This window comes from Chaetodon trifascialis, chromosome 1 (genome assembly GCF_039877785.1).
Source record: "Chaetodon trifascialis isolate fChaTrf1 chromosome 1, fChaTrf1.hap1, whole genome shotgun sequence".
NCBI classification, from domain to species: domain Eukaryota; kingdom Metazoa; phylum Chordata; class Actinopteri; order Chaetodontiformes; family Chaetodontidae; genus Chaetodon; species Chaetodon trifascialis.
The window spans coordinates 9,212,537-9,235,247 of record NC_092056.1 but is presented as its reverse complement, the minus strand read 5'-3'; the positions used below and the strand labels follow the sequence as shown (position 1 = coordinate 9,235,247).

General features: G+C 42.2%; 3 protein-coding genes and 2 non-coding genes across 6 annotated transcripts in view; 3 read left to right on the top strand and 2 right to left on the bottom strand.

The window, feature by feature from the left end:
* The first annotated feature begins 244 nt into the window (after window positions 1-244).
* On the top strand, window positions 245-3,101 carry gpalpp1 (GPALPP motifs containing 1). Its single transcript, XM_070965277.1, has 7 exons — window positions 245-462; window positions 578-707; window positions 784-879; window positions 972-1,224; window positions 1,438-1,602; window positions 1,719-1,820; window positions 1,922-3,101. The coding sequence occupies exons 1-7, from the start codon at window positions 375-377 to the stop codon at window positions 2,138-2,140; spliced, it is 1,053 nt and encodes a 350-aa protein (XP_070821378.1). The 5' UTR covers window positions 245-374; the 3' UTR covers window positions 2,141-3,101.
* Window positions 3,102-3,115: 14 nt separating this feature from the next.
* Window positions 3,116-8,058, top strand: LOC139333017 (general transcription factor IIF subunit 2-like). 2 transcript variants are annotated; one of them, XM_070965257.1, is made up of 9 exons: window positions 3,116-3,244; window positions 3,874-3,947; window positions 4,114-4,138; window positions 4,335-4,473; window positions 5,587-5,646; window positions 6,507-6,588; window positions 6,796-6,895; window positions 6,997-7,140; window positions 7,284-8,058. In XM_070965257.1, exons 1-9 carry the CDS (start codon window positions 3,179-3,181, stop codon window positions 7,404-7,406), a joined length of 813 nt encoding a protein of 270 aa, XP_070821358.1. In that variant the 5' UTR covers window positions 3,116-3,178; the 3' UTR covers window positions 7,407-8,058. The 2 variants fall into 2 exon arrangements, with proteins under 2 accessions (XP_070821358.1, XP_070821366.1); XM_070965265.1 differs by lacking the exon at window positions 5,587-5,646.
* A 947-nt stretch (window positions 8,059-9,005) lies between these two features.
* LOC139336624 (small nucleolar RNA SNORA31) lies at window positions 9,006-9,138 on the bottom strand. Its single transcript, XR_011602486.1, has one exon. It is a non-coding gene; the product is annotated as a small nucleolar RNA SNORA31 (small nucleolar RNA).
* Window positions 9,139-9,370: 232 nt separating this feature from the next.
* LOC139336580 (small nucleolar RNA SNORA31) lies at window positions 9,371-9,505 on the bottom strand. The gene has a single exon (XR_011602478.1). It is a non-coding gene; the product is annotated as a small nucleolar RNA SNORA31 (small nucleolar RNA).
* A 2,202-nt stretch (window positions 9,506-11,707) lies between these two features.
* Window positions 11,708-22,711, top strand: part of LOC139329577 (protein TANC1-like) — a 37,144-nt gene continuing 26,140 nt past the window's right edge. Inside the window, exons 1-7 of the mRNA XM_070960000.1 lie at window positions 11,708-11,820; window positions 12,069-12,183; window positions 13,619-13,822; window positions 16,401-16,493; window positions 18,039-18,169; window positions 19,833-20,136; window positions 20,851-21,132. Of these exons, the coding sequence (XP_070816101.1) occupies window positions 12,108-12,183; window positions 13,619-13,822; window positions 16,401-16,493; window positions 18,039-18,169; window positions 19,833-20,136; window positions 20,851-21,132 (1,090 nt within the window). The 5' untranslated portion in view covers window positions 11,708-11,820; window positions 12,069-12,107. The remainder of the gene's footprint in view (window positions 11,821-12,068; window positions 12,184-13,618; window positions 13,823-16,400; window positions 16,494-18,038; window positions 18,170-19,832; window positions 20,137-20,850; window positions 21,133-22,711) is intronic.

Sequence of the window (22,711 nt, the reverse complement as noted above, 5' to 3'; positions counted from 1 at the left end):
GTTCATGCAAGAAAAGACATATTAATCTAACATACAAGCATATCAAACTTTTTAAGATAATGCCCTCCAGAAAACATATACATGTCTGAATACTGAAAAGTAACTAGTTAGCCTCAGGATAAAGTAGAAATTATGAAGTAAAACCTATATAATTTCTTGTGCTTTTATTCTTACAGCAGAATAGTGTACTACTGGTTTCAGTGGGGCTATCCTTAGCTAGCTTTACATAAGATAATGAAACCCCACTGTTTACTTCCTGTGTGAAAGGTCAAATTCGTTCTTCGAGGTACCGCTGGTTAATGGGGGCAGCTTTTTTGTCTTATTCTTACAGAAATCGCTGATATTAACGTGACTAAGTAAGTTAAGTGTCAAATATGTCGTCTGATAAACCCATCGGACCTGCCTTACCCCCGATGTTAAGGAAGGAGGACAGCGATAGTGACTCTGAGAACGAAAACGGATGTAAGTAAAAGACAAAATATCAACCGTCTTTACTTTCTTTTTAGTTTTGCATTAATCAGTAATGTTCGTATCAGGTTGCTTTTTCCATGGTTTTTCTTCCCTCACCCTCTGATAGTCTCTGGCCCCGCTTTGCCTCCCGGTTACAAACGGGGGGAACCGTCGAGCTCCTCGGATGACAGTGACCAGGAGGTGATGGTCAAAAGAGCAAAAAGAGGGCACACAGATGCAGACAAATCTGCAGAGAGGTAGGCTCATTAATTGACTAAAAGTTATTGAAATGAATGTCTCAACAAACAAAGCTAATAAATGTCTTATGAACAGGGCGGAGAGGACAAAGGTACAAGAAAAAGATGATGATGGTTTCTTTGGACCAGCCCTGCCACCAGGATTTAAGAAACAACAGAGCTCTCCAGAAAGGTGAGCAAATGAACTCTACATCCCAGTGATTGTAAGTGTAAATAGTTAAAACAGTAAATTATGGGAGCTGTAACTTCATAGTGTTCCCTCAGGCCGCCTGTGCTGGGACCAGCTTTGCCTCCTGGGTTTCGCAGAGCAGCGTATGAAAACGATGATGATGATGATGGTGGAGACGGAGAGGATTTCCCAGGGCCTGCTCTGCCTCCAGGCTACCGGGCTGAGTCCTCCAGCAGCGAGGATGAGGATGTGATCGGACCGATGCCGTCTAAAGGGCCAATTCAAGACTCTGTGGCTCTGGACTTTGAGCGGAGAGCTCTAAGGATGAAAGAGAAGCTGACAGGAGAGGTGAGTCCTCATTCCCCTCCTGTCTCCAGGTTCATCTGCATAGTCTACATTGTAAAAAACTCTTCAAATGCTTACCTCTCAAACAGGAGCAATAGAAATAACACAGATAGAAGCATAATAACAATATTTATGCAAAATGTGTTCTTTTTATGACTTAGAAAGTTTTCCACCTCTGCTGACTGAATTCATTCCTGTGTGTTTCTGTGTAAACAGGACGCTCCTGAGGTGCTGGCCAGAGAAACGTGGATGACAGAACTCCCACCAGAACTGCAGCACATTGGCTTGGGGGCCCGAACCTTCAAGAAGAGGTCGGGTCCAGAGAACAAGGATCGCTCCATTTGGACAGATACACCCGCAGACAGGGAGCGCAAAACCAGGGTAGTTAATGAAAAATAAATTAATACTTTTTTTTAGACTGCTGCTAATTCTTATTAAACATGTTTTGGCCAAGATATTGCTTCCCTGTGTTTCACGAGTCTATACTTGACCAATAGGAACGCCTTGAGGGAAAGAAGAAAGGTGAAGCAGAGAAAGATGATGTCCCACAGCTCTCTCAGAAGGACTTGGAAATGGCAGAGAAAGTTTCTAAGTATAATGTAAGTGGGATTACCTCATTCTTTTCCCCCTAAATGTCCCTGTATATAATGCACAATGTACATTTTACAAGTTTTCATTGGTCTAAAATTTCTGTTACCAGGAGTCTAAACGTGGTGAGTCTCTGATTAGTTTGCACACAAAGACAATGAAGGAAAAGGCAAAGGAGAAGGCTGACAAACCAGTGGAAAGGAGACCGTTCGATCGGGATGCAGACCTGCAGGTGAATCGCTTTGATGAAGCTCAGAAGCAGCGGCTGCTGAAGAAATCTCAGGAACTGAACACACGGTTCTCCCACAGCAAGGACAGAATGTTCCTGTAACAAGTTGTCAAAATGTAAGAAGTATGTTCGAATGTGCAGACTTCCAGTTTCATATAAGTTTTGTACAATATGGACTATGTTTCTTTGGATACTCGTGTGTGTTACACAAATGGAGAATTGAATTTTATGCTGCTCTGTGAGGTAAACTAAACTGGACTTCATAGACCATAAAGACATGGCAGACATGTCCCACTTCATGTCCCTTACTGGACGCAATACTACAAATGTTTCAGAGCAGCCAGTGAAGCTTGGATTTTTCCAGGAGACACAGGAGAGAAATAAATGAATGCATTTTTTCCTACGTTGTATGCAGTTTATCAGGCTATCTTTTGAGATTTATAAAATCACCTTTAAGTTGATTACAGTTGACATTAATCCTGTTGGGTTTTTCATTTTCATCTGGTATGCTGAAATAATTCAGGAATTACACTGGGAATGCACACATTTAGCAGTTGCTTGCAATTGTTAATGTTGACTAGATTAGCATTGTGATTTATTATATAAAACAATCCCACAACACAAGAACAATGCTAAACAATTTTGCTCTAGTAGTAGGGTAATCACAAATGATAAAATAATGGGTGCATGAGGTTAATGTGTTAACAAACCTGTCAAACTTCAAGTTGTTCTTTTTCTTTTTTTTTTTTTGCTCTTTTCCAACTATATCAGTGAAAACTCTCCTTCAGTGCTCAACCCTGCTGGAAATGTAGCCCTTTGCAAAAGTGTGATTGATTTATTGGATTTTATGTAATATCTTTTGTAGCTCAGCTGTAAAATGCATTGTTATGCTGTGTTATCCGTTATGCTTGTAATCTGCCAAGCTCCTTTTGCATTTTATTTTTATTTTTTTTTACATTGATTAAACTTTGTTTTGTAAAGCTGTATGTGATAAGTATATATTCATATTTATGAGCGTATTCGTCAAAAGTAAAGCTGCGCAATTGATATGGGCCATCACAGTTGCCATACTTTCTTATGTCTTTTACGCATGCGTGTAGCGGTTGTATTGCTAAAGTAGCAGAGGTATCATTTTGAAACATGTCAGAGAAAGGAGAAGTGGATTTAACTGGTGCCAAGCAGAACACTGGTGTGTGGCTTGTAAAGGTGCGTATAATGTAATGTTTTTAATAACGCTAGTTCATGGGTTATAAAACAGGTATTAATTTATACACAGCGTAAGCTAACAGTAATGTAGCTTAGCATCCATCGCTGCAATGAAAGAAACCGTGCGTTGTAGCTAACGCTAGCTAAGTTCATTAACTGTTAGCTAGCTAAGTTAAACTGGTCACAACTGCGCATCGTACCTTTATTTTTCACGGACAACACGTCACAACCGGTTGATTTAACTAAGGACAACCGTTTGGCAACATAACCAAAGTAAATAAAAGGTGGTCAGAGTAGCAATAAAGCTTTACGTTAGTTGCTGGGGTCTGGAGGAAGGGACCCCTCGTATGGAAACATTTGGAAACCGTTTGTAAAGAGCTAATAACGGTTAGCAGTCGTTTGCACATCCATGTTCGTCATGTTTTAATGCCAACATTTACAGATTGTGAATAAATGTGGCTCCAGACACATACAACACATGTCATCACTGAGGTTAATGGGTACAACTTCATCTCAGCAGCACGTTAAAGTGTATTTTTACAAAGGGATGGCTCCTACATTTATGTTAATATCACAAGGTCCGTTGTGAGAGCAGCCCTCGTAAAATACACCCATGTTTCTTCACGCAGGTGCCCAAATACCTCTCTCAGCAATGGGCAAAAGCGACGGGCAGAGGCGAGGTCGGGAAACTGCGAATCTGCAAGTATGTGAAACAACTGAGCTATAAGCCAGCCTGCTAAGTTTGTGTGTGTGTGTGTGTGTGTGTGTGTGTGTGTGTGTGTGTGTGTGTGTGTGTGTGTGTGTGTGTGTGTGTGTGTGTGTGTGTGGATCAGGCAATTCTAATTTTGCTCATTATTTTTTTCTCCAAGGAAAGGAAACCAAGGAAAAGCAGAGGTGAGTGCATACATGTAGTAGTACTTTTTAGTTTCAGCTTATATTTAAATGTGGAAATTGTGTTGATTTTAATTTTTTTTTTCAAGACCCTTTGTAGGTTTTGAAGATCAATATTTTCAAAGAAATAAGGACAGAATAAGGGCAATAAGATCAAAAGTCAGGAAAGATTCAATGTGGATGACACTGCTCATTACAGGTGTCTTTCACGTTGAACGAAGAGCTGACTGTGATTGAGGGCATAGAGGATAAGACCGTGTCTGCGCCCCGCGAGCACCCGTTCACCATGCAGTCAGTGGGAGGCCAGACGCTGGCGGTGTTCACAGAGACTTCATCAGGTGAGTTTCTCTTTCTGTCTACCAATTGTCTGTTTTGAACATCTCTTGGCTGAAAGAGACGCTTGTGACAGTCCACAAATTGTATTCTAAATTTTCTGTGATGTGAAATATCTGTTTGTGCTAAAGCCCAGAGGTAAGTTCTTTGTGGTCAGGTGGTGGGGGTGCACATCTTGCTGCTCTTTGTACAGCTTGCTGTCATCATGCAGTCTTTCTTTTGCCTGCTCTGCGTGTGTCTGTGTGTTGGGAATTCTCAGCAGAGTGTGAGGAACATAAGAGAGCTGCTCTGTTGGAAATTTGTCCTCATCCAGTCTGATCTCTATGCATCAGGGGATTTTAGTTTCAGAGTTTCTTCTGTCAGCCATTTGTTTGTGGTTTACCTTCTCAGTCCATTGCCAATCACTTCAGCGGATAAGGTATCTGATCAGGCACAATGGCCTGATTTGGAATTCTTTTAACATAGACTTGATCAATATCAATTTAAATCATTGCTGAATTTGGAGTTTGCTTAATTTGTGCATGTTTTTCTTTGGTTTGGTTTGAATTTCATCAGCCGTGTCTGCCCTCTGAGTGTAATGTAGGTGTTTTGATGCCGTGGGTGCCAGCGAGCTTGTGCTACTGTGTGTGTGTGTGTGTGTGTGTGTGTGTGTGTGTGTGTGTGTGTGTGTGTGTGTGTTTTAGGGCTGCACAGTTGTAATGATTTTTTTAATTAATGTATTCATTTAACACCATAGTATGACTTTATATGAAACTTCTCTTTCAATGGAGACCTGCCAAAGAAGGTGCCTGCTCTGCATCAGAAAATGTAAAATTCTATTTACATTGTCAAGTAATGCATTATACTTAAAATATTGACTTGAGTATTTGTGCAGCCTTGTGGTGGATGTGTATTTGTGGTGGGACAGGGTATCTGTGCTTGCTTATTGTGAGGGCATGCTTGCTTTGCTCACACGCAAGCGTGTGTACTTGTCAGATGGCGCCGAGAAGCTCTGTGTGACGTTTTCGTGTGCGACTAAACCCTGGGTGTGGTTCTTACTGTTCGATCCCCTCCTCCCACCCCTCCGTCTTCCATCCCCTGTATTTTCATTTTTACCATCCCTCCCTCCCTTCCTGTAGGCCAGTCAGAAGAGAGATCTGATGGCAGCAGCTCAGTTTCGGGGGCAGGGGCAGGTCCAGGTGAGTCCTCCGTTCGCCAGCGAGTGACCAAGTTGCACCACTAGGAATCAGATACACTGAGTGTCTGTAATTTTATTACTAAATGGCATTTGTAGTATCACAAATAGTAATCCACACCCATGCTTTGGAAGATGCATGTGTTGGAATCCAAACTTTGGACGCATTGTCTTAATGTAGCACCCAGTTTTGCCCTGACGCAGCACACAGGCCTCTTCTCTTCATGAGCACAATTGTATAATTCTCTTGGAGCTTCTGCACTCAGTTTGTACCATCATGGCTGGAGGATGGAAATGAGTCTGTGCTCAGACTGGTCGACACTGGAGGTGGTGGTGGCTGCGAATCCAGTTGTGACATTATGTTGACAAAGATATCGTCTGACTGTTCTCAACGTTAGTTTAGATTTACCCCATGTAGATTGGTATGGTCTTTCAACTCAAGTGAGGCTTTGATGTGTTTAAGAATTGAGGATTTGATTGATTGTTTTTTTTGTTTTGTTCTGTTTTTTTTTTGTTTTGTTTTTTTTAAGCATTAGTAGAGAAAAGGACAATTGTGAATTGCGAGACTTTTTGGTGGAAATGCAATGAAATTGACTGAATTTAAATTAAGTATGGGAGGAATAATTGTGATGTTCTAACATCTTTCTTTCAACTTAGGAGAGCCCAGACTGAACAAGATATATGTAACAAGTAAAAGAAAATGTTTTATGAGTGTGTTGTTTCCCAGTCGTTCATTCACAGTGTCTTCTGTCATCCCTTCTCTCACACACATGCAGCCGCTCACCCTTCCCTCTTTATGACGTAAAAATGCACTGGGACACATGGGCTTAAACTGAGGTTTTAATTCACTCTCCTCTTTTTCAGATAAAATAGCGTTGGAGGGAGTGGTGGTGCAGAGAGCTGAGTGCAGACCTGCCGTTAGTGAAAGCTATATGAGGCTGAAGAGGTGAGTGTTTTGAAAATGGTTTATACACACAAGTCATTGTGTTAAGGACCTAAACCTGCAGTCCATTCGCAGTGTTACATGATGTAAATTGTAATGGTGAGACTATATTATCACATTTGTGTGTCTTGATTTGTATGTGGACATATTATTGTCATTGTTTCATGTGCTATGTTACACATTATTGTTGTAATTGTTATCATCTAACAGGATACAAATTGAGGAGTCCTCCAAGCCAGTCAGGCTGTCACAGCAGTTGCAAAATCCTGTCACCAACAACTACAAACCTGTGGCCAACCATACGTACAATGTAAGAAATAAATCCGACACAGGATTGTCTTGTTTCATTGATCTACTCAGTTATTTCTTTCATGCAGCCTGCACACATAACACAGTTATTTTTCTCTGCAGCTTGAGTATGAGAGGAAAAAGAAGGAGGAGGGCAAGAGAGCAAGAGCAGACAAACAGCAGGTGCTGGACATGTTGTTTTCTGCTTTTGAGAAGCACCAGTACTACAACATCAAAGACCTGGTGGATATCACCAAACAGCCTGTGGTAAGACGAGAGTGCAGACTGCAGCTTTTTCTTGTGAGATCTGATAATTTGCAGAACATGCATTTATTGTAGCTTTGAGTCACAAGAAATGAGAGTATTATGTTCATCTTTTCTCATATTTGGCTTTTTTCTCCTCTCCCCAGATTTACTTGAAGGAAATCTTGCGTGACATTGGCATCTACAACGTGAAGGGGACGCACAAGAATACCTGGGAGCTGAAGCCAGAATATCGACATTACCAAGGCGAGGAAAAGACTGACGAATAGTTCCTGACCCTCCCTAGGCCGATACACTGCATTTCATTTGATTGGTGGAGGTCCCTCCCAAAACAGGCCTCGACTGGACCTCGGAGTTTTCCCCCAATTTCCTTCAATCAGGTCTCCAAACACAGTGAGGTCATGAGGTCAAGCAAACGCTGAGTTTTACAGGGAGGGGTTGTTCTATCGTCTTGTTGTTTTGTTGGAGACAAGAAGTGGCACTGGGAAGCAAACTGAGGTTTTATACTAGGTGTGCTCCATCTTGTCCTGATGTGGTTTCTGTCACAGCTCCAGCACACCCTTGAGGAAAAACCTGGATTTGAATTAGTTGTTCTGTCCATCAGAGGCACAGGGTGTAGGACTCTGGTTCATGTTTTAATGTGTTGACACAGATAATGGCTCAAGTTACTAAGTTGACGTGCTGACCAAGTTTCTTTTTGTATACATTTTATAATCCGACTTTTTTTGAACTGAAGTGTAATGCTTTTTTAAAAAAAATGACTTAACAGCTTTTTGACCCTTGACTTAGGAAGACAAATTAAGCCTGAGTTTGTTTTGACAAAATTCTTAGTCCAGCACCATTTCTGTAATCCTTTCCATTTTTGCTTCAGGTGTCTTCACAGCAATTTTTAATTGTCTTATGCAATAAATGTTTCACTAGAAAAAAGTATTTTTCTGACTTTGTACTAGAATGACATCAGAAATATCTCTACAGCAATGTGAACCGCCGAGGAGCATTAACCAGTCATCCAACATTCACTGCAAATTTCTCAGCTCAAGGTTTTTATCTGGCCCAAATCCTTTGAGGCCATACTTCTATTAATCTGTTACTACCTATAATTATTACCCTCTATAATTCCACTTAATGTTTAAAGGGCTTTGTTTACAGTCAATGTTACTGCATACATACTACATAAAGCATTAGTAATCTGTATAATATTCAAGTCAATGGCTCAGAGTATGATGGCTTTAAGTGTATTTGGAGGCAGAGTAGCTGAATTAGTTTCCTCAAACTGCTTATTGTAACTTTGACACCACCATGCATAATATAGGGTTCAACATTATGTCCAAGTTCAAAATTAAATTCACAAAAAATGCTTCAGCAATGGAGTGAAAAGTTTATTTAAATGACAAAACACTGTCAGTTTGACATACTGCATACAATATGTTGATTCATACTACTTAGATGTATGTTGTACAAGACAAATGCCGCTGGCAGATGAAAATGTTGCAGTGATCAGACATGGCAAACTCAATACAGACATTTAAGAGAAAGTCTGTTCGGCATCAAGGAGAAGAGAGAAAGAAAAGTTCCACTGGATCAGTTTCCATCAGCTGTTTGTGGCACTTTGCTCAATACCTGCATGGCAAATGGGAAAAACCATAAGACAGATGTAACCCAGCATATAAACGTTCTAGAAATAGTCCTGCAAAAAGTGCAAGACACAGCAAGTAAATGACAAAATGCTTTTCTAAGTTGTCTGCTAAATATTAAGTTTTGCGTTTGTGTGTCTGAAGTGTTTTGACCAGACAGTTCTCATGTCTGCTGCTGAATGCAAGAGCAGCACGCAGGAATCAACTTAAATATGTAGTGGGTCACTACATTTTACATGTATTCCTCAATTCAATCTGTGCTGCTATAGAATGTAGCAGTCAGAAAGCGCGAGGAAAGCTCAGTGTAGCATCTCTGTGCAAACCCAGAAGCCAGTGAAGCCTGCTTCAGGTCTATCAGTGGATGCAACTTGATGTTAACCCCAACATTACAAGTGCTCACCTGCAACAGTGTCCGCTACAGCTGCTGCAGTATCTTCTCTCCAGGTTCATCTCCCCAGGCTTAAACCTTGAGACTGGAAAAGGGAGATATGCATTACATTCAGGCTCTTAACAGAATAATGTCTGCAGTATATGGTGCAACGTGAAGCAGTTCAGATGGCCAGTGGGAGCCACAGGTCAATATCAGACATTGTTTTTTGACTTATTCTCCCCTATTCAATCCGAGACGCCATGGAAAGAGGCGGGCAGAAAGCGCAGGGATATTTAATATTGCATCTAAAATAGTTAAACCCAGGATATCTCACAGCAGAGAGCCCAGGCTGTCAAAGATGCAGCTTGTGACTCGTCAAATAGACTTCAGCACACATTTTCACAAAGTAAACATTTTGCGTACATTTTCACCCACGACTTGATGCAGACGGTAGCTGTCCTCTTGTTAGAGCTTCTTTATTCTGCCATGGCAGATTGTGGTGTTGCCACAGCACCATCATCACTGGGACTTTCTGACGAAGCTCAAACACAGCCATCATCCCCCATCTGGTGCATCCAGGTGTCCAACACATGGCATGTGATCTGCTATGGAAAAGTGCAGGAAAAGAGGGGTTATTCATCAGCTACATAAAGCACATACTTTATATTCAGCAGCATGGTGCAGTTTCAAAGTTAGGTTTCTGGAGCAGTTTCTGTATTTCTAACATAACGCCATACAAAACGAAGATTAACGTTACCCGTGAAAATCTCGCGATAATCGAGAAGGTAGCGTTAAATTATCCACGGCTATGGAGCAAACTGACTGCGCTGCTGTATCTTTGAACAACGTTACGTTTGATGCAGCTAATTTCACCTGCTGTAATATTTATTCACTAAGCATCGAGCTGGCGATTAAGTTGTAGCTAGCATGAAGTAACGTTTTAACACAAGTTAATCAACTATCTTTGACATTACTTTAGCTTGTCATTTACGCAAGTCTGCGGTTTGAAGGGCTAAGTTAAAACACACACTGTCCCGCCCACTTATTTAGACAAAACTTTCTACAAAACTTACAATAAGCATGGGTTTGGTAGCGATGAGGGAACGCTATTTCCGGTGCTAAGCTACATTTTATAACGTTCTGCCTTTCGCGTTCCCCTTGGCCGAAAACCCTGCGGTTATGAGCATTATTCTGGCGTCAAACTGGAGTATCTTTTTCGCCAGTTTAATTGTTACGAGGACTAACGATACGCGAGTATCTTCAAAAGTTATATGAAAACGGACTTAGACAATACAAAATGGCACCATGCAAGACACGTGTTCACATATGAAGATTTTACACTAAAGCTCAAAGCACTGGGCTCGTAACTTCTGTTTCTCTTCACAGTGACAGACGTAGCATTTATATACTTACAACAGAGCATTGTGGTAGAAATGACTGAACCGCTGAGCCTGCTTTCAGTTCGGCTGTACATTGAGGATGAGGATCCACTTCCAGTGAGAGCACAGCCGGCGAAAGGACCGATGGGACAGTAGCTTCCAGATTAAATAGGTTAGCGGTCATGTCTCATTCCCGCCCTCTTGAGGACAAAGAGGAAACTTTAATTCACAGTGTCGCCCTCTAGCGTTCACAGCGGGAGATGTCACATTATGTTTACCGTAATTAACAAAGTGCGCTCTGACAACTTTCCTCATAACCCATTCCCCATGGAAAACAATGGATTTAACGTTGTTTATTTATTTGAAAGCTTCGATGCAAATAATGTTGTGGTCTGTTGTTTGTTTGTACTAACAATGTTATCCTAACAAAATCGGAATTGCCTTTATTGGCCAAGAAGCCCATGTGTAGACATACAGGGAATTTAACATACAAGGTTTTTCGTTGCGCTCAATGTACTTGCACGCAGTACCGAGAACAATTCAGAGGGGATACACAGAAATAGAAACACATATACAACTAACAACAAAGACAAAAACCTATAATATGCAAATATAAACATTAACTATAATGTACGTACAAGTGATACATAATGTATGCCACAGGATTTACTGTTAGCATGGAGGTGTATAGGTGTACTAGTAGGCGTAAACGTAGTCCTCTCTCTCTATAAACAGTACAGAGTGCTTACATTTACATTTGACAGTAATGATGACATGTACATGTTACAAAACAGTGTGTATTATACTATAAAATACATCATAATAACAGATAATAACATGCAGGGATTTTGAATAGTCCATAATAATGATATAATAGCCAATGCTGTGTAAAGTAAAGGAGTCAGCACAGTTTCATTAGGATTGGCCTACTGTATGTCCTACCATAGGCGACTATGTTATTATTTTTACTATCATTATTTGTGGTGGTGCTGTTATAGCAGTGGCAGAGAGATATAACTAACGAAGATCAATGGAAATTAGCCCATGCAGCAGGTTAAAAGAACAGAACGAGCTCAAATAAATCATGAAATCATTAAGGGCACATCAAATGTGGAACATAAGGCAGACACGCATGTGCACGACGCGCGCGCCCGACGCTCCCTCCAACACTGCGTGAGTTGGCTGAGGAGGAGCAGCAGCACTTCTTAATTGGACTCCTCGAGTTTAAATGGTCTTCTTCCATCAGCTCCCTGTGGATTTATTCGAAGACATGCAGGCATCAAAGAAGACTTAAGAACAGGTAACCCGAGGCTTCATTTTAGGATTGTCTTTCTTTCTTTCTTTTTTTTTTTTTTTTTTTTTTATGTGTGATTACCCCTCTGTGTTCCAATGCTTAATGTAAAGAAATGACTCAAGACTAAACAGTTATCATCGTCTTAAAAAGCACCAGTTAATTCTGGTTCTCCAGCAGCTGAATTAAGAACTAACAGTGGGGGGTAATGGTGCTTGAAATAATGTGTTCCTAATTCAAATTAACATTTTGCTTAGTCTTCCACAGGAGGTAGATAGTGAAGCAACAGCCCAGCTATGTTCAGAGCAGTGTTTGGAAACAAGAGAGAGGGAGGAGGAAAACGAGGAGACAAAAAGAGCCAGAGGCATCCAGGTAAGAAGAAAACCACCGAAACTACCTGTGTACCAAAACTGTAGCATGTCAGCTCACTATGAAGACAATATTGCACCTTTGGGCTTTGATGACATTATATTACAGATGTTATCGTACGCTTTTCTTTTTGTCCCCTGATCATAAATATACACCCGGGGAGAGATTTATCTTGCGTTGCACGCTCACTAGCTGTTGCATTATTTGATGGCAATATTCAGGTTCTCTTCTCTTGGGTGATTTAAGTAGAGCCATTTCAATTAGCCTAATTCAGCAGTGTGTTCTGTCCTTCACACAGTGTCCCGCTGCTTGCATTTAAAGTGTGTCAGGAGAAGTTAGAGTGGGTTAGGCAAACATTCTGACCTACTAAAAACATACTGAATTTGAGGGAATTTAAGGGCAACAGCTGAATGAGATGAATCTGTGCACTCATTCCAAACGTGTTGTATTTGTTGTAAAGAAACTGAGCGTTTTGTAGTATTATCAGTGAAATGTCAGCTGAAATGTTTGCTTAACATTTTGCTGTTGAAATTCAGCTATGATTTTTTTGAATTTTTCATAGGGTGAACTTGCCAACTTTCTGCAGCACAGAGGAGATCTGAGACTGCGAAGTGGAGATAGATGAACATAAGTAGAGCTCAGTATTAGAGCAACCATGTTGCCCATTAATATTTAATAATTTGCTGCTCTGGGAAGCAAGAACAGAGAGGAAGATAGAGAACTGTGTCAGTCTCATTAAAGTGATATAGTGTGTTTACAGTACGTTGGGATGGTTCTGATCATTTGCAGAAAGATCACTTCTCCCTCAAAAGCTTAAGACAATGATCTTTTTGCACATTTAGGAATTATTCAACAGCCTATCGTGTGAATTTGTACTATTAGTGGACCCCTGAGTAATTGTTTTGCTCATGATAATAACAGCAAAAGCAGACTCATTTAAGGCAGAACGAAGTGAATGACTGAGTAATACCACAGGGGAAACGACTGCACTCTGGTGTAACCAATACAAGTGGCAATAAGGTCTCTGTAATCACCTGGCTTTGTGAGTTCTCATGCTGAATGTTTATTTGAAGACACAGAAAGAGGCTTAATGGCTGCAATACGAGCAGACATGAAAATGATTCAAATATTGAATTGAAATATAATAAGTGTAGCCTCTTTATTGAGTGTGGTCCCATTCCTTTAAATAGATGTTCTGGCATTGCCAACTTTCCATTACCTCATTCAGCAGTATGCCTCCAAGACAAGAAATGTTCTCTCTGTCACAGCCTTATGTGAGACATATTTTACAGCTCTCTCTGCGATATGTTGAATCTGCAGCCACCATTGGATCCACTCTGCCTTTTTATCGACTGAAGCTTTCTAAATCCTGCTTCTGTAACCCGAACACCTGCTCTTCTCTATCTTTTGTTCACAAATTCCCATCATCTCCGCGGAGGTGGTGAGGTGTACGCTCACAGCACCTTGCAGAGGGGAAGTGGCGGGCGAGCCACACACTTCCAGGACCATGACAGCGGCTACACTGAAAGCCCCATGAAGCTGATGAGACTGACCAAGGGTGTGTCCATATCCCTGCCCTCCTCCCCTCTTCTCCCTCGACAGGCCGACATAGTCCCCTCCCAGTCGTGCATCAAGTTCACAGGTGGGTTCTCTTGAAATAGTAATGAAAACAAAGCAAGGTCTCATTATGAACATGCTGAGAATGACAAGAAGCTGTGCATCAGGGAAAAGCTGCAAAAATAGCAGAATGCTTTCATTGGTTTGCCTTGATTAGCAGAGAGCTTCTGTGCGTTCAGCTGTTCCATACATGTGACAGCAAATACGAGAGCATACAGACTGTGCCCCCCAGGACCCAGAACCGTGTGACAGATTGTCAGAGTAAATGATTGAAGAAGATAGCTTAAGGCAAGAAACCCCAATTAGGTGGGTCAATTTTGAAACATTACATTAGTTTAGAGTCATCTTCAAAAATAATGATAATAAAATAGATCAAATCTTACTTTATTTTTTTCTTTTTCTTTTTTACATTTTCATGCCATTTGTGTTAAACAATGTTTTGGTGGCAGATTTCTGAAAACAAAGTACTCTTATGCATCACATGTACTGTTAGTAGCCATGCAAGTGAGTCCTGTTACTTTCACCTGCACAAACAGATAAATTACTCATGTTTCATGTCGATCTCTGCAGTCAATGTTCGAATAAGCTCAGAATGACAAAAAACAGACAAAAAGCAGTCAATCACTCAAAGTCTTAACTGCTGGACAGAAGATGTCTCCTGCTTTACTAAAAAGTCCATTCTCAGTGCATGTACGCCGAAGTGCCCAATCAAATGTCAAAAAAATCATGCTTTTTAGCATGTTCATGTTGCATGTGTTAAAGTCAGATTTAGGGTGAGCACAGAAAAACTTTCTCCCTTCAGCAGATGAATGCGAGAATACAGTGATGGTTAAATAGTTTATATATGACCGCAAGAAAAACACAACAGAAAAACACAACTTTGAGTGGAGCTAACACATTTTTGCAATATCCACATGAGCTTTATTACAGTAAAATCACAAAGATGTCACCCCCTGTTTAGTAATTAATAAGCAAATATAGTATGTGCACGCGTCAGGAAATGTTAGTTATTTTAAAATGTAATTACCAGAAAGAAAAACTATTAAAAATTCTGTGACATTTGTTATGCCCCAGGCTAGGGGAACCAGGACATAACACAAAAGGGCTCCCCTCTTCCTCCCAGCTCCCAAGAAAGGCCGGTCACAACTTTCTGAACTCTAACAAGGTTTTTTTTTTTATTAACTCAGGTAGCAATGGCGTCGGGGAGGGCATGGCCAACATAACAAACAAAAGACTTCCATTTTTGTCGAATCTTACCTGTCCCAAATAAAATAAAATAAATTACAAAACTCTAATCCTCCCTACCCAAAACAGGAGAAAAATCAAATAAACTTAAACGGCTTCCCTCCCCTACAGCTACTATCCGTCTCACCTTGTTAGGATAATAATAATAATAGAATATTAACAGTATTTACAATAATAGCAAGAACAATTGACAAACACACACAAGCTCAGCCACCGACCACAGCGGTAGCAACACCAACAGACACGGCCCTCTCTTGGAAGCGGAAGGTGAAGCAGGAGAGGGAGACGGTCCACCGACCTCCCCCTTAAATAGCAGCACCGGCCAATCACGCCTCCCCACCTGTAATAAGGGCAGAGAGAGAGCAGAGCACATACACACACACATACACACACCCTCTTGTGCCCAGGATGACACACAGCATCGAGGATACACTAAACAAATGCAGTAGATCATAACAATCATAACACATTTTAATGATGCGCCAACACAAATTATTGTTGGATGGAAAGAAAACAAACTCCATGTTTAACAGGAGGGGGCCTCACCTTCAAATAAGCACTAGGTGGCAGTGTCCTGCAGCAAGTACAGCCATTCAGAAAAAAGGTGCCCTTACATTTCATTTCATGCAGCACTGCCTTGTTCTTCCCAAGTACTCAGAACGAACATGACAAGGAAAATAACAGCAAGTAAAGACATGTGCTGCCATGGCGTCTTCAGCGGTCATGCAAAACCGAATATCAAGCTGTGGATGCGCTGAGTGTTTCTGAATCGAACCACATGCACAATTCAAACGCTGGATAACCTTGAGTATAAAAATGCAGTGCATTTAAGTACCGGCAAACATCTCATCCCTGTGAATGATCTTCAGTTCTAAAGATTCTCTGCTTCCAAGAACCCTCAGATGTTGTTGCATAAATTGAGACACACCCACACACATCAATACAAGTGCACTGCTGTCCCTGCCATCTCTCTGTCTCTCACACACACACACACACACACACACACACACACACACACACACAACACACATTAATTAGCAATGTTAATATATTATAGATAAACACCCACGGTACAGTGAATATTGTACTGTTTGCATGCATGGCTCGCACTCTGTATATACTGCTTTATTCTCCTGGGACACAATTCAAATTCTGCACACAGATCTCATCTGGGGAGGCTTAATATCTCTCTCTCTCTCTCTCTCTCTCTCTCTCTCTCTCTCTCTCTCTCTCTCTCTCTCTCTCTCTCTCTCACTTTCTTTCATATCCCTCCTTATCTCCACCCTCAATCCCTCCCTCCCTCCCTCCCCTGCCTGCTCTCCCTCCCTCTCCCTTCTCCCTCTTTACTGTGGCCGAAGGACGGGTAAGGAAGCTGGAGTATGTGGATGGCTCTTCCAGTGCGAGAGAACCTCCTGTCTTTGCCTCGTGCCGTGGCAAGACAGACCACAGAGGTGAGAAGAGGAGCGTGTGGGTGTGTGTTTTTCATCATGCTTGTTTTTGCAGGTCTTGATCAGGGAAGCTGAATGAGAATGAATGGGGTGGAGGTGAGGGGAGGATGAATGATGAGGTATGGAAGAGAAAGTGTGCTCTGGTTGTGTTTTAATGACATCTTAAAGGCTTACCAAGTTTTTTTTCCTTCAGATGTATGTAGGCACAGTGATGTCTGTGTAATCCTCAGTGTATTATTGAGAGTGGATTCGTGTTATCACAGTTTCTCCTGAGTCTTTGCCCTGACTTCTGCTGTTTGCACAGTTAAGGTTAGATTAAAACAATGACAGTGTAAATACTCACATCTCAGCCAGCTTTCTTTGTGCTTTTGACCAGAGGGCTACCCTTAGGCTAAACAGATTTTATGAGGCATCTTCCATCCCGGTTGCCAGGCACCTCTCAGCTTCCCGTTTCCAATGGCAACTGCTAGGTGGTTTGATGAATAGTACTGGACATTCAGTGTGTCCTCATGTTACTCCAGATTGGATCTCGCTGCTCTGCTGACTAAATGCAAAGTTTTCTCTCCTCCCCCTCTCTCACATACACATCCACTCTTCCTACCCAAGTCTTCAGCAGCTTTTCAAGATGTGAAGTGAAAAGAGTATTGACAAAGGCCATCACTGGGGTGCTTTGCTTTGTGGAACAAAAGTTAGAGGCCTTGGCTCTCCAGGCTAGGCTAGCCTAGGCTAGGCTTGTTTTTGAAACAGTTGAATGAGGGAGCAATGTGATGCAGTGCCTTTAAAAAGAGAGCATGAGCCAGCAAGACAGAATGAGGAAGAACCAGTGGAGGGAGTGCGAAAATGAATGCGAGGTCTGAACGCAAAGATGTTTGTGAGGAGGAGTGAGCTGTTCCTGTAATCCGTGATGTCCTGTCATCGTGTTAATATGCCTACTCATTATGCATGTTGCTCAGCTGATAGCAGTGCATAGGTGAGACGTGAGGACAGAGGAATGTATTGCTCAGCTGGTTAAAGCGCGGAGATGTGAAAGCTGCTAACGCCTGACTCTGCAGAGGGGAGCGTGGACCTTAGAGGAGCCGGGGTTGGAGGTCAAAGCATCAGGGAGCCTTAAACAGTGATAAATGAATGCAGCACATGGCCTGTGTCAGCCCGTCTCTCCAGGAGCAACAACGAAGGCAGAGCCAAGGCACTCCTCCTTTCTGCTCCAGAGTCGACACCAAGCTCATTGAAATTCACACCCCGTCTCTTAACCGAGAGCACCTGGCAGGCGTGTGCACAGGCAAACTCGCAACCTCACACAACCTCTTGCTGCTGCCTCAACCAGGGACTGGAAAGCCACTGTCTGTGCATTCATAATCAGGGCAGCTGGGGCTGCGCTGACCCGTGGATGCATACATTTCTTTCAGTCCACTAGCGATGCTGCTGGGTGGGAACCTTACGAGCGAGCCGAGCTGAAACGGGAGCATCAGTTAGATGCCGCTTTCATCTGGCCTGCCATGTTTCTACTTGCTTGTTAATCCGTGTGTCCTGAATGCGCGTGTCTTCCAGATCTCCACGTGGAGCCCCAGCCGGGCTCCTCCCTTTCTACCCAGGAACTGATGACCAGGCTATGCTTCTTATTGGGAGAAGTAACGCCCGGCACTGCTAGCTCTCCTATGGAGGACAGGAGGGAAAAGAAGGTACGGCAGCGTATTGATTTAGAGGCCTGTTGCTGTCATGTCATATAAAAAGGCGATGGATGGTCTTTGAAGCACCCTTCTGTTTTTAGTGCTCGCATCGCCTTCAGGATTCTTTAAACATTTAAATGTTGCTTACTAAAGAGTAGCTGACTGTTTTTAAAATTAAGTTGTGTGCAAGGAAACACTGTGTGAACTACTGTGTGGAATCTGAGGACGCAAATCCACCACTGGAAAAATGCATCAGTATATATTTTGAAACATTATCATTTGCGTTGCTTTGCGTCTTTAACCCCTCTGTATGACAGTTATTGCATGTGCTTATGTCCCTCCATCTCTGTGCCTTTGCATTGCTCAGCCTTGGCCCATTTTCTCAGCCTCATTCCACCACCTGAGCTCCAGATTCAGTCAGTTTCACAGAGATAGCGAGGCTCATATGAGGAATGTGGGTTGTCCTGGCTAAGATAGATGAGGCTCTGGTATAAAGGGAATAACAGTGAGCTCTTTCAACTCTGCTGCCTTGTCTCCCTATGTGTTGCAGAAATGTTGCATCAGTAATGAGGAGACCTGAAATGCACGTGCTCAAGCTACAAGGATAAAGAAATATTACTGTTTCTTTTGAACTCTGCTCTTCTGAACATATCACATGGCTTTTTTTTACCACTACCTTTATTGGTAAAAGGCCACATACATTAATAATACAACTGTTAGTGGTGGTTTAATTTGTTAGAATAAATTTCATAAAATATGATTTACTGCAGGATAGCTACAGTAGATTGCATTATATTGTGCAGATGTACTTGTTGTTAAGCATACGCCATGCGTATATTTTCTTTCCTCTTGAAAAGTGGGCTGGAAGGCCTTTCATCGATAGATGTGATACTGCCGAGATGGAGCCCTGATGTTTTTTCAACCTGGCTCTTATTTTTGTAGTTTTTTCCACCGTGATGACCTACTGTGTTCAAAATCACTTTGTATTTTGCTTTGCAGTAGAGTTTTACATGCAGCTGCTCCATGTTGCAACTGAAGCGTATCCTTTTATCCCACCAGCACACACTGTAATGGTGCTTTCGCCCAATGTCAGATTTTCCATTTCCTGAAACGTGCGTACATTGTGGTATTAAACGTGAACCAGTACCCTCATTCAGGCAGTCGGATGCTGTGTCTTCATTGGATTTTCCAAACTGAAAATGCATCCTGGCACCTGTGAAAAGTGTTTTCACTTTTCATTTCGTCTTTGTGAAATCAGCCCCATGTGGAACAGAAGAATGTGTGTACTCTGACTCTTACGGCAAATGTGTATAGGGGGTGATTTAGTTTTGAATACAGCCAGCCATCATTGTGAAAAACTGGGAAAATGACAGCCAGGATGAAAATAACTGGAATTATCATTTCATTTCCCATCTGTGTGCACACAAACTCACTCAGACCCAAATACACAAAACAGTGTGCATGAAGACAAATACTGTCATGCAGAGTGGAGTTCTGCTAAAAAGGGTGGCAACTGACACTTTTAATTTACTCCACTTTTAAGTGCAACCATGTTTCTTTTCTTTCTCTGCTCTCTCTCCTTGAGCCGATATGGCTGAGTCTGTATATACATTATAACTTCATGCCAATTTAAACCCCTGGTCATGTCACCACCTTTCTGCTCTCCCATTTTCAGTGTGATACCTCTGCCCAGGGGGGGAGTCCCAGCTCCACCCTGACCTGCAGTACTGCCTCCCCCTGTTCAGAGAGCCCCTCTTCCACCCTCAGCACCAGTGCTGGAGGCCAGCCTTTGCCCCAGCCTTTATCCATACCTTCACCACACTGCAGCTCCAGTACCAGCCCCAGTGGAACTCTCTCCAGCCCCGTATCCAGCCCTACCCCTTGTCCTCCTGCCCCCGGACACATCACCGGGAGCAGCCCTGGGCTTCCTTCTCAAAGCCCGACCTCCACCCTGGAGAGCAAAGACAGTGGAATCATAGGTGAGAGCTGCTGCTGTGTATCTGTTGGAAATCCTGGCCAGACTTTCAAATGATGTCTATCCACTTCGAATGAGCTCTGATTGGTTTTCACACTAGGTGAAGCGTGTCCAATACAAAAGCTGAGCCATGCATCACGAGAAGCTAAAAAAAGGCACCAATGGCCCATTAAACTCAATGTGGAACCACTTACCTTATCAGGAATCCCAAGTCTGACTGATGTCACTACAGCACCACACCTTCCTCAGTGGTGACAGGAAGTGAGATGCCATATCACTTAGTTCTGAGTCAAATGTGTACCCCTGCCCCACAGCTAGTCTCTCTACGTCGCCTGTGCCACTTCAGCCTCAAGGCTTCAGCTCCCTCCTGTCAAAACTGGGACACTGCTGTCTTTGTTGCTTATGGGTCTGATTCTCCTAAAATAGGACACCTTTTTCTCCCTAAATAGAGTTTGTATTTATAGTGAAATACAAAAGTGCAAAGGGCTCATCAAGTACAGTAAAACTCACTCACTGATGAGTTTCAAGTGTAGGGCTCATAAAACAGATGTATTTTATTGTAGTTTGTGTAAATGTGATTTGTTGGAGTTGAAGGCAATGCTTTGCTTTAGGTCTAGAGTCAGTTTCAGCTGATAAGAGAATGCAAGAAAGCAGTTGCATGCCATATGTTCTGTTCTTGGCTGCCTTACCTAACCCATATTTTCCTCGTGCGGCTCAGCAACCATCACCAGCTCCTCTGAGAATGAGGAGCGCAGCGCCTCCAGTGAGGTTCTGACTAAGGATGAAGGCCTGGGGGGCGGTGCTGGTGTAATGGGCCATGCAAGCGAGGACCGCCATCCTGGGCCAACCAGGGACAATCTGACTGCCCAGCCAGATGAGGCCTTACCTAGGAGTGACATCATGGAGCCCAGAACTCCACCAGCACCGAAAAGACCCCTCCCACAGCACCACATACACAGCACGTCCTCCCTTGTGATGCCCCGTCCAAATTCTGTGGCAGGTACGTTTACTTTTTCTTATTCTGCATTAAAATGAATGCTTTGACATTTTGGGTAAAACGCTTTGCTTTCTTGCCAAGAGATTGATGAGAACATCACTATCCCTCTAATGCTTTCATTATTCATCATGAAGCTGCAGTCAGCAGCTCGTTAGCTAACAGCTAACAGCTAGCCTGACTCTGTTCAAAGGGAACAAAATCGGCCTACCAGCACCTCCATAGCTCACCTATTAACATGTTATATTTCCAGGAAGTCACTGCTCCCTGCCAAGAAATAGTCCCACACATAACCCCCTCTGAAAACCACCACATATCGTTTGCACACTTCTATTTTTTTTAAACAATCCAGATGTAATGTGTTAATTAGCGCGCAAGTGAGTGATTTGCTAAAGCTTCCATTATTTTGTAGATGAAGTAGGGTAATGGGAGCATGAATGTGACAGCTGTGACCCGGGTGATTAAATAATGGACCGATAAATATTGACTGAATGACAAACTGATTGAATTGATTATTGGCTTGCCATTTTCCGACTATTCATCCGATCCAGAGAGGAGCATAATTTGCCAGATCTCGGTGATGCAGAACCAAACTTCACTGCACCATGTGTCGGTGCTCTACTTACCACTGAGGCTGGATACACACAGTGAGCAGCACCAGTTAAATGTCCTGGGAGGCCTCCAGTTGTCATAAAAATACTCCCCTCCCTCTCCAGTCACGATCTTTGCTAGTGCACTAGGCTCTTTTTCTTCCCTTAGATGTCAGTTCATTTGTGGTGGGAGCAAAAGAAGAGATTCCCCAAGGAGTGGATTCACAGTAACGCCTGCCAGTTTCTTCTGTCAGCTGGTGCTTTCATTTAGACACTCTTGATGAAATTCAGAATAAAGATGAAGCAAGACACATTGTACTGCAGCCACTAGAATTTTACTCCACATTCCTGAAAGATCAGAACATAGAGCAATGGTGATGTGCATTATGATTTACATAAGGAGACAGGAGATAAAATCAAACTTTAATTATTCCCATATGGAAAATGTAGTTGTTATAGTAGCAATATTGTCAGGCTACAACAAAGAAAAACAGGCTGCAGTTGAGAACAAATGTTATAAATATATGGTGCTATAAATTTGAACACAAACGCTATTTCAGAAAATGTATGATGTATTATGTATAATGAAAATGTACAGTACATTGTGTCTGTACAGTACATTGTGCACGCAAAACAGCAATATTAACAGCAGCAGGACATCAAGAAATCTTGCTTACAATCTGAGCATATTCCATTTATATTAACCTAATATATATAGAATTGCAGATGTTCAGGTTTAATTGTGCAATTATGCATAATTCAGAGTCTAGAATAGATGGAGGCCCCATCACCTCATGTGACCATGTGCACTGTGAGTGTTCCTTGCTGTCTGTTCTCATTAACATCCTCATAATCAGTATTTATGGAATGGATGGAAGTCGCTCATGTTCACAAGGTTCCCTGACATAAATGCTGATTGTCGCAAGCACAGGAATACCAAAGGTAGTCCAAGACAGTTTGAAGAGTCAGTGCAAGTTACCTGCTTCATCACCCCC

Bases quoted from the DNA above. Each gene is read 5' to 3' on its own strand.
- gpalpp1 (XM_070965277.1), top strand. From the start codon at position 375: ATGTCGTCTGATAAACCCATCGGACCTGCCTTACCCCCGATGTTAAGG. The intron at 708-783 runs GTAGGCTCATTA...TCTTATGAACAG, and splicing joins GCAGACAAATCTGCAGAGAG to GGCGGAGAGGACAAAGGTAC. The intron at 1,603-1,718 runs GTAGTTAATGAA...CTTGACCAATAG, and splicing joins ACAGGGAGCGCAAAACCAGG to GAACGCCTTGAGGGAAAGAA.
- LOC139333017 (XM_070965257.1), top strand. From the start codon at position 3,179: ATGTCAGAGAAAGGAGAAGTGGATTTAACTGGTGCCAAGCAGAACACT. The intron at 3,245-3,873 runs GTGCGTATAATG...TTCTTCACGCAG, and splicing joins CTGGTGTGTGGCTTGTAAAG to GTGCCCAAATACCTCTCTCA. The intron at 7,141-7,283 runs GTAAGACGAGAG...TCCTCTCCCCAG, and splicing joins ATATCACCAAACAGCCTGTG to ATTTACTTGAAGGAAATCTT.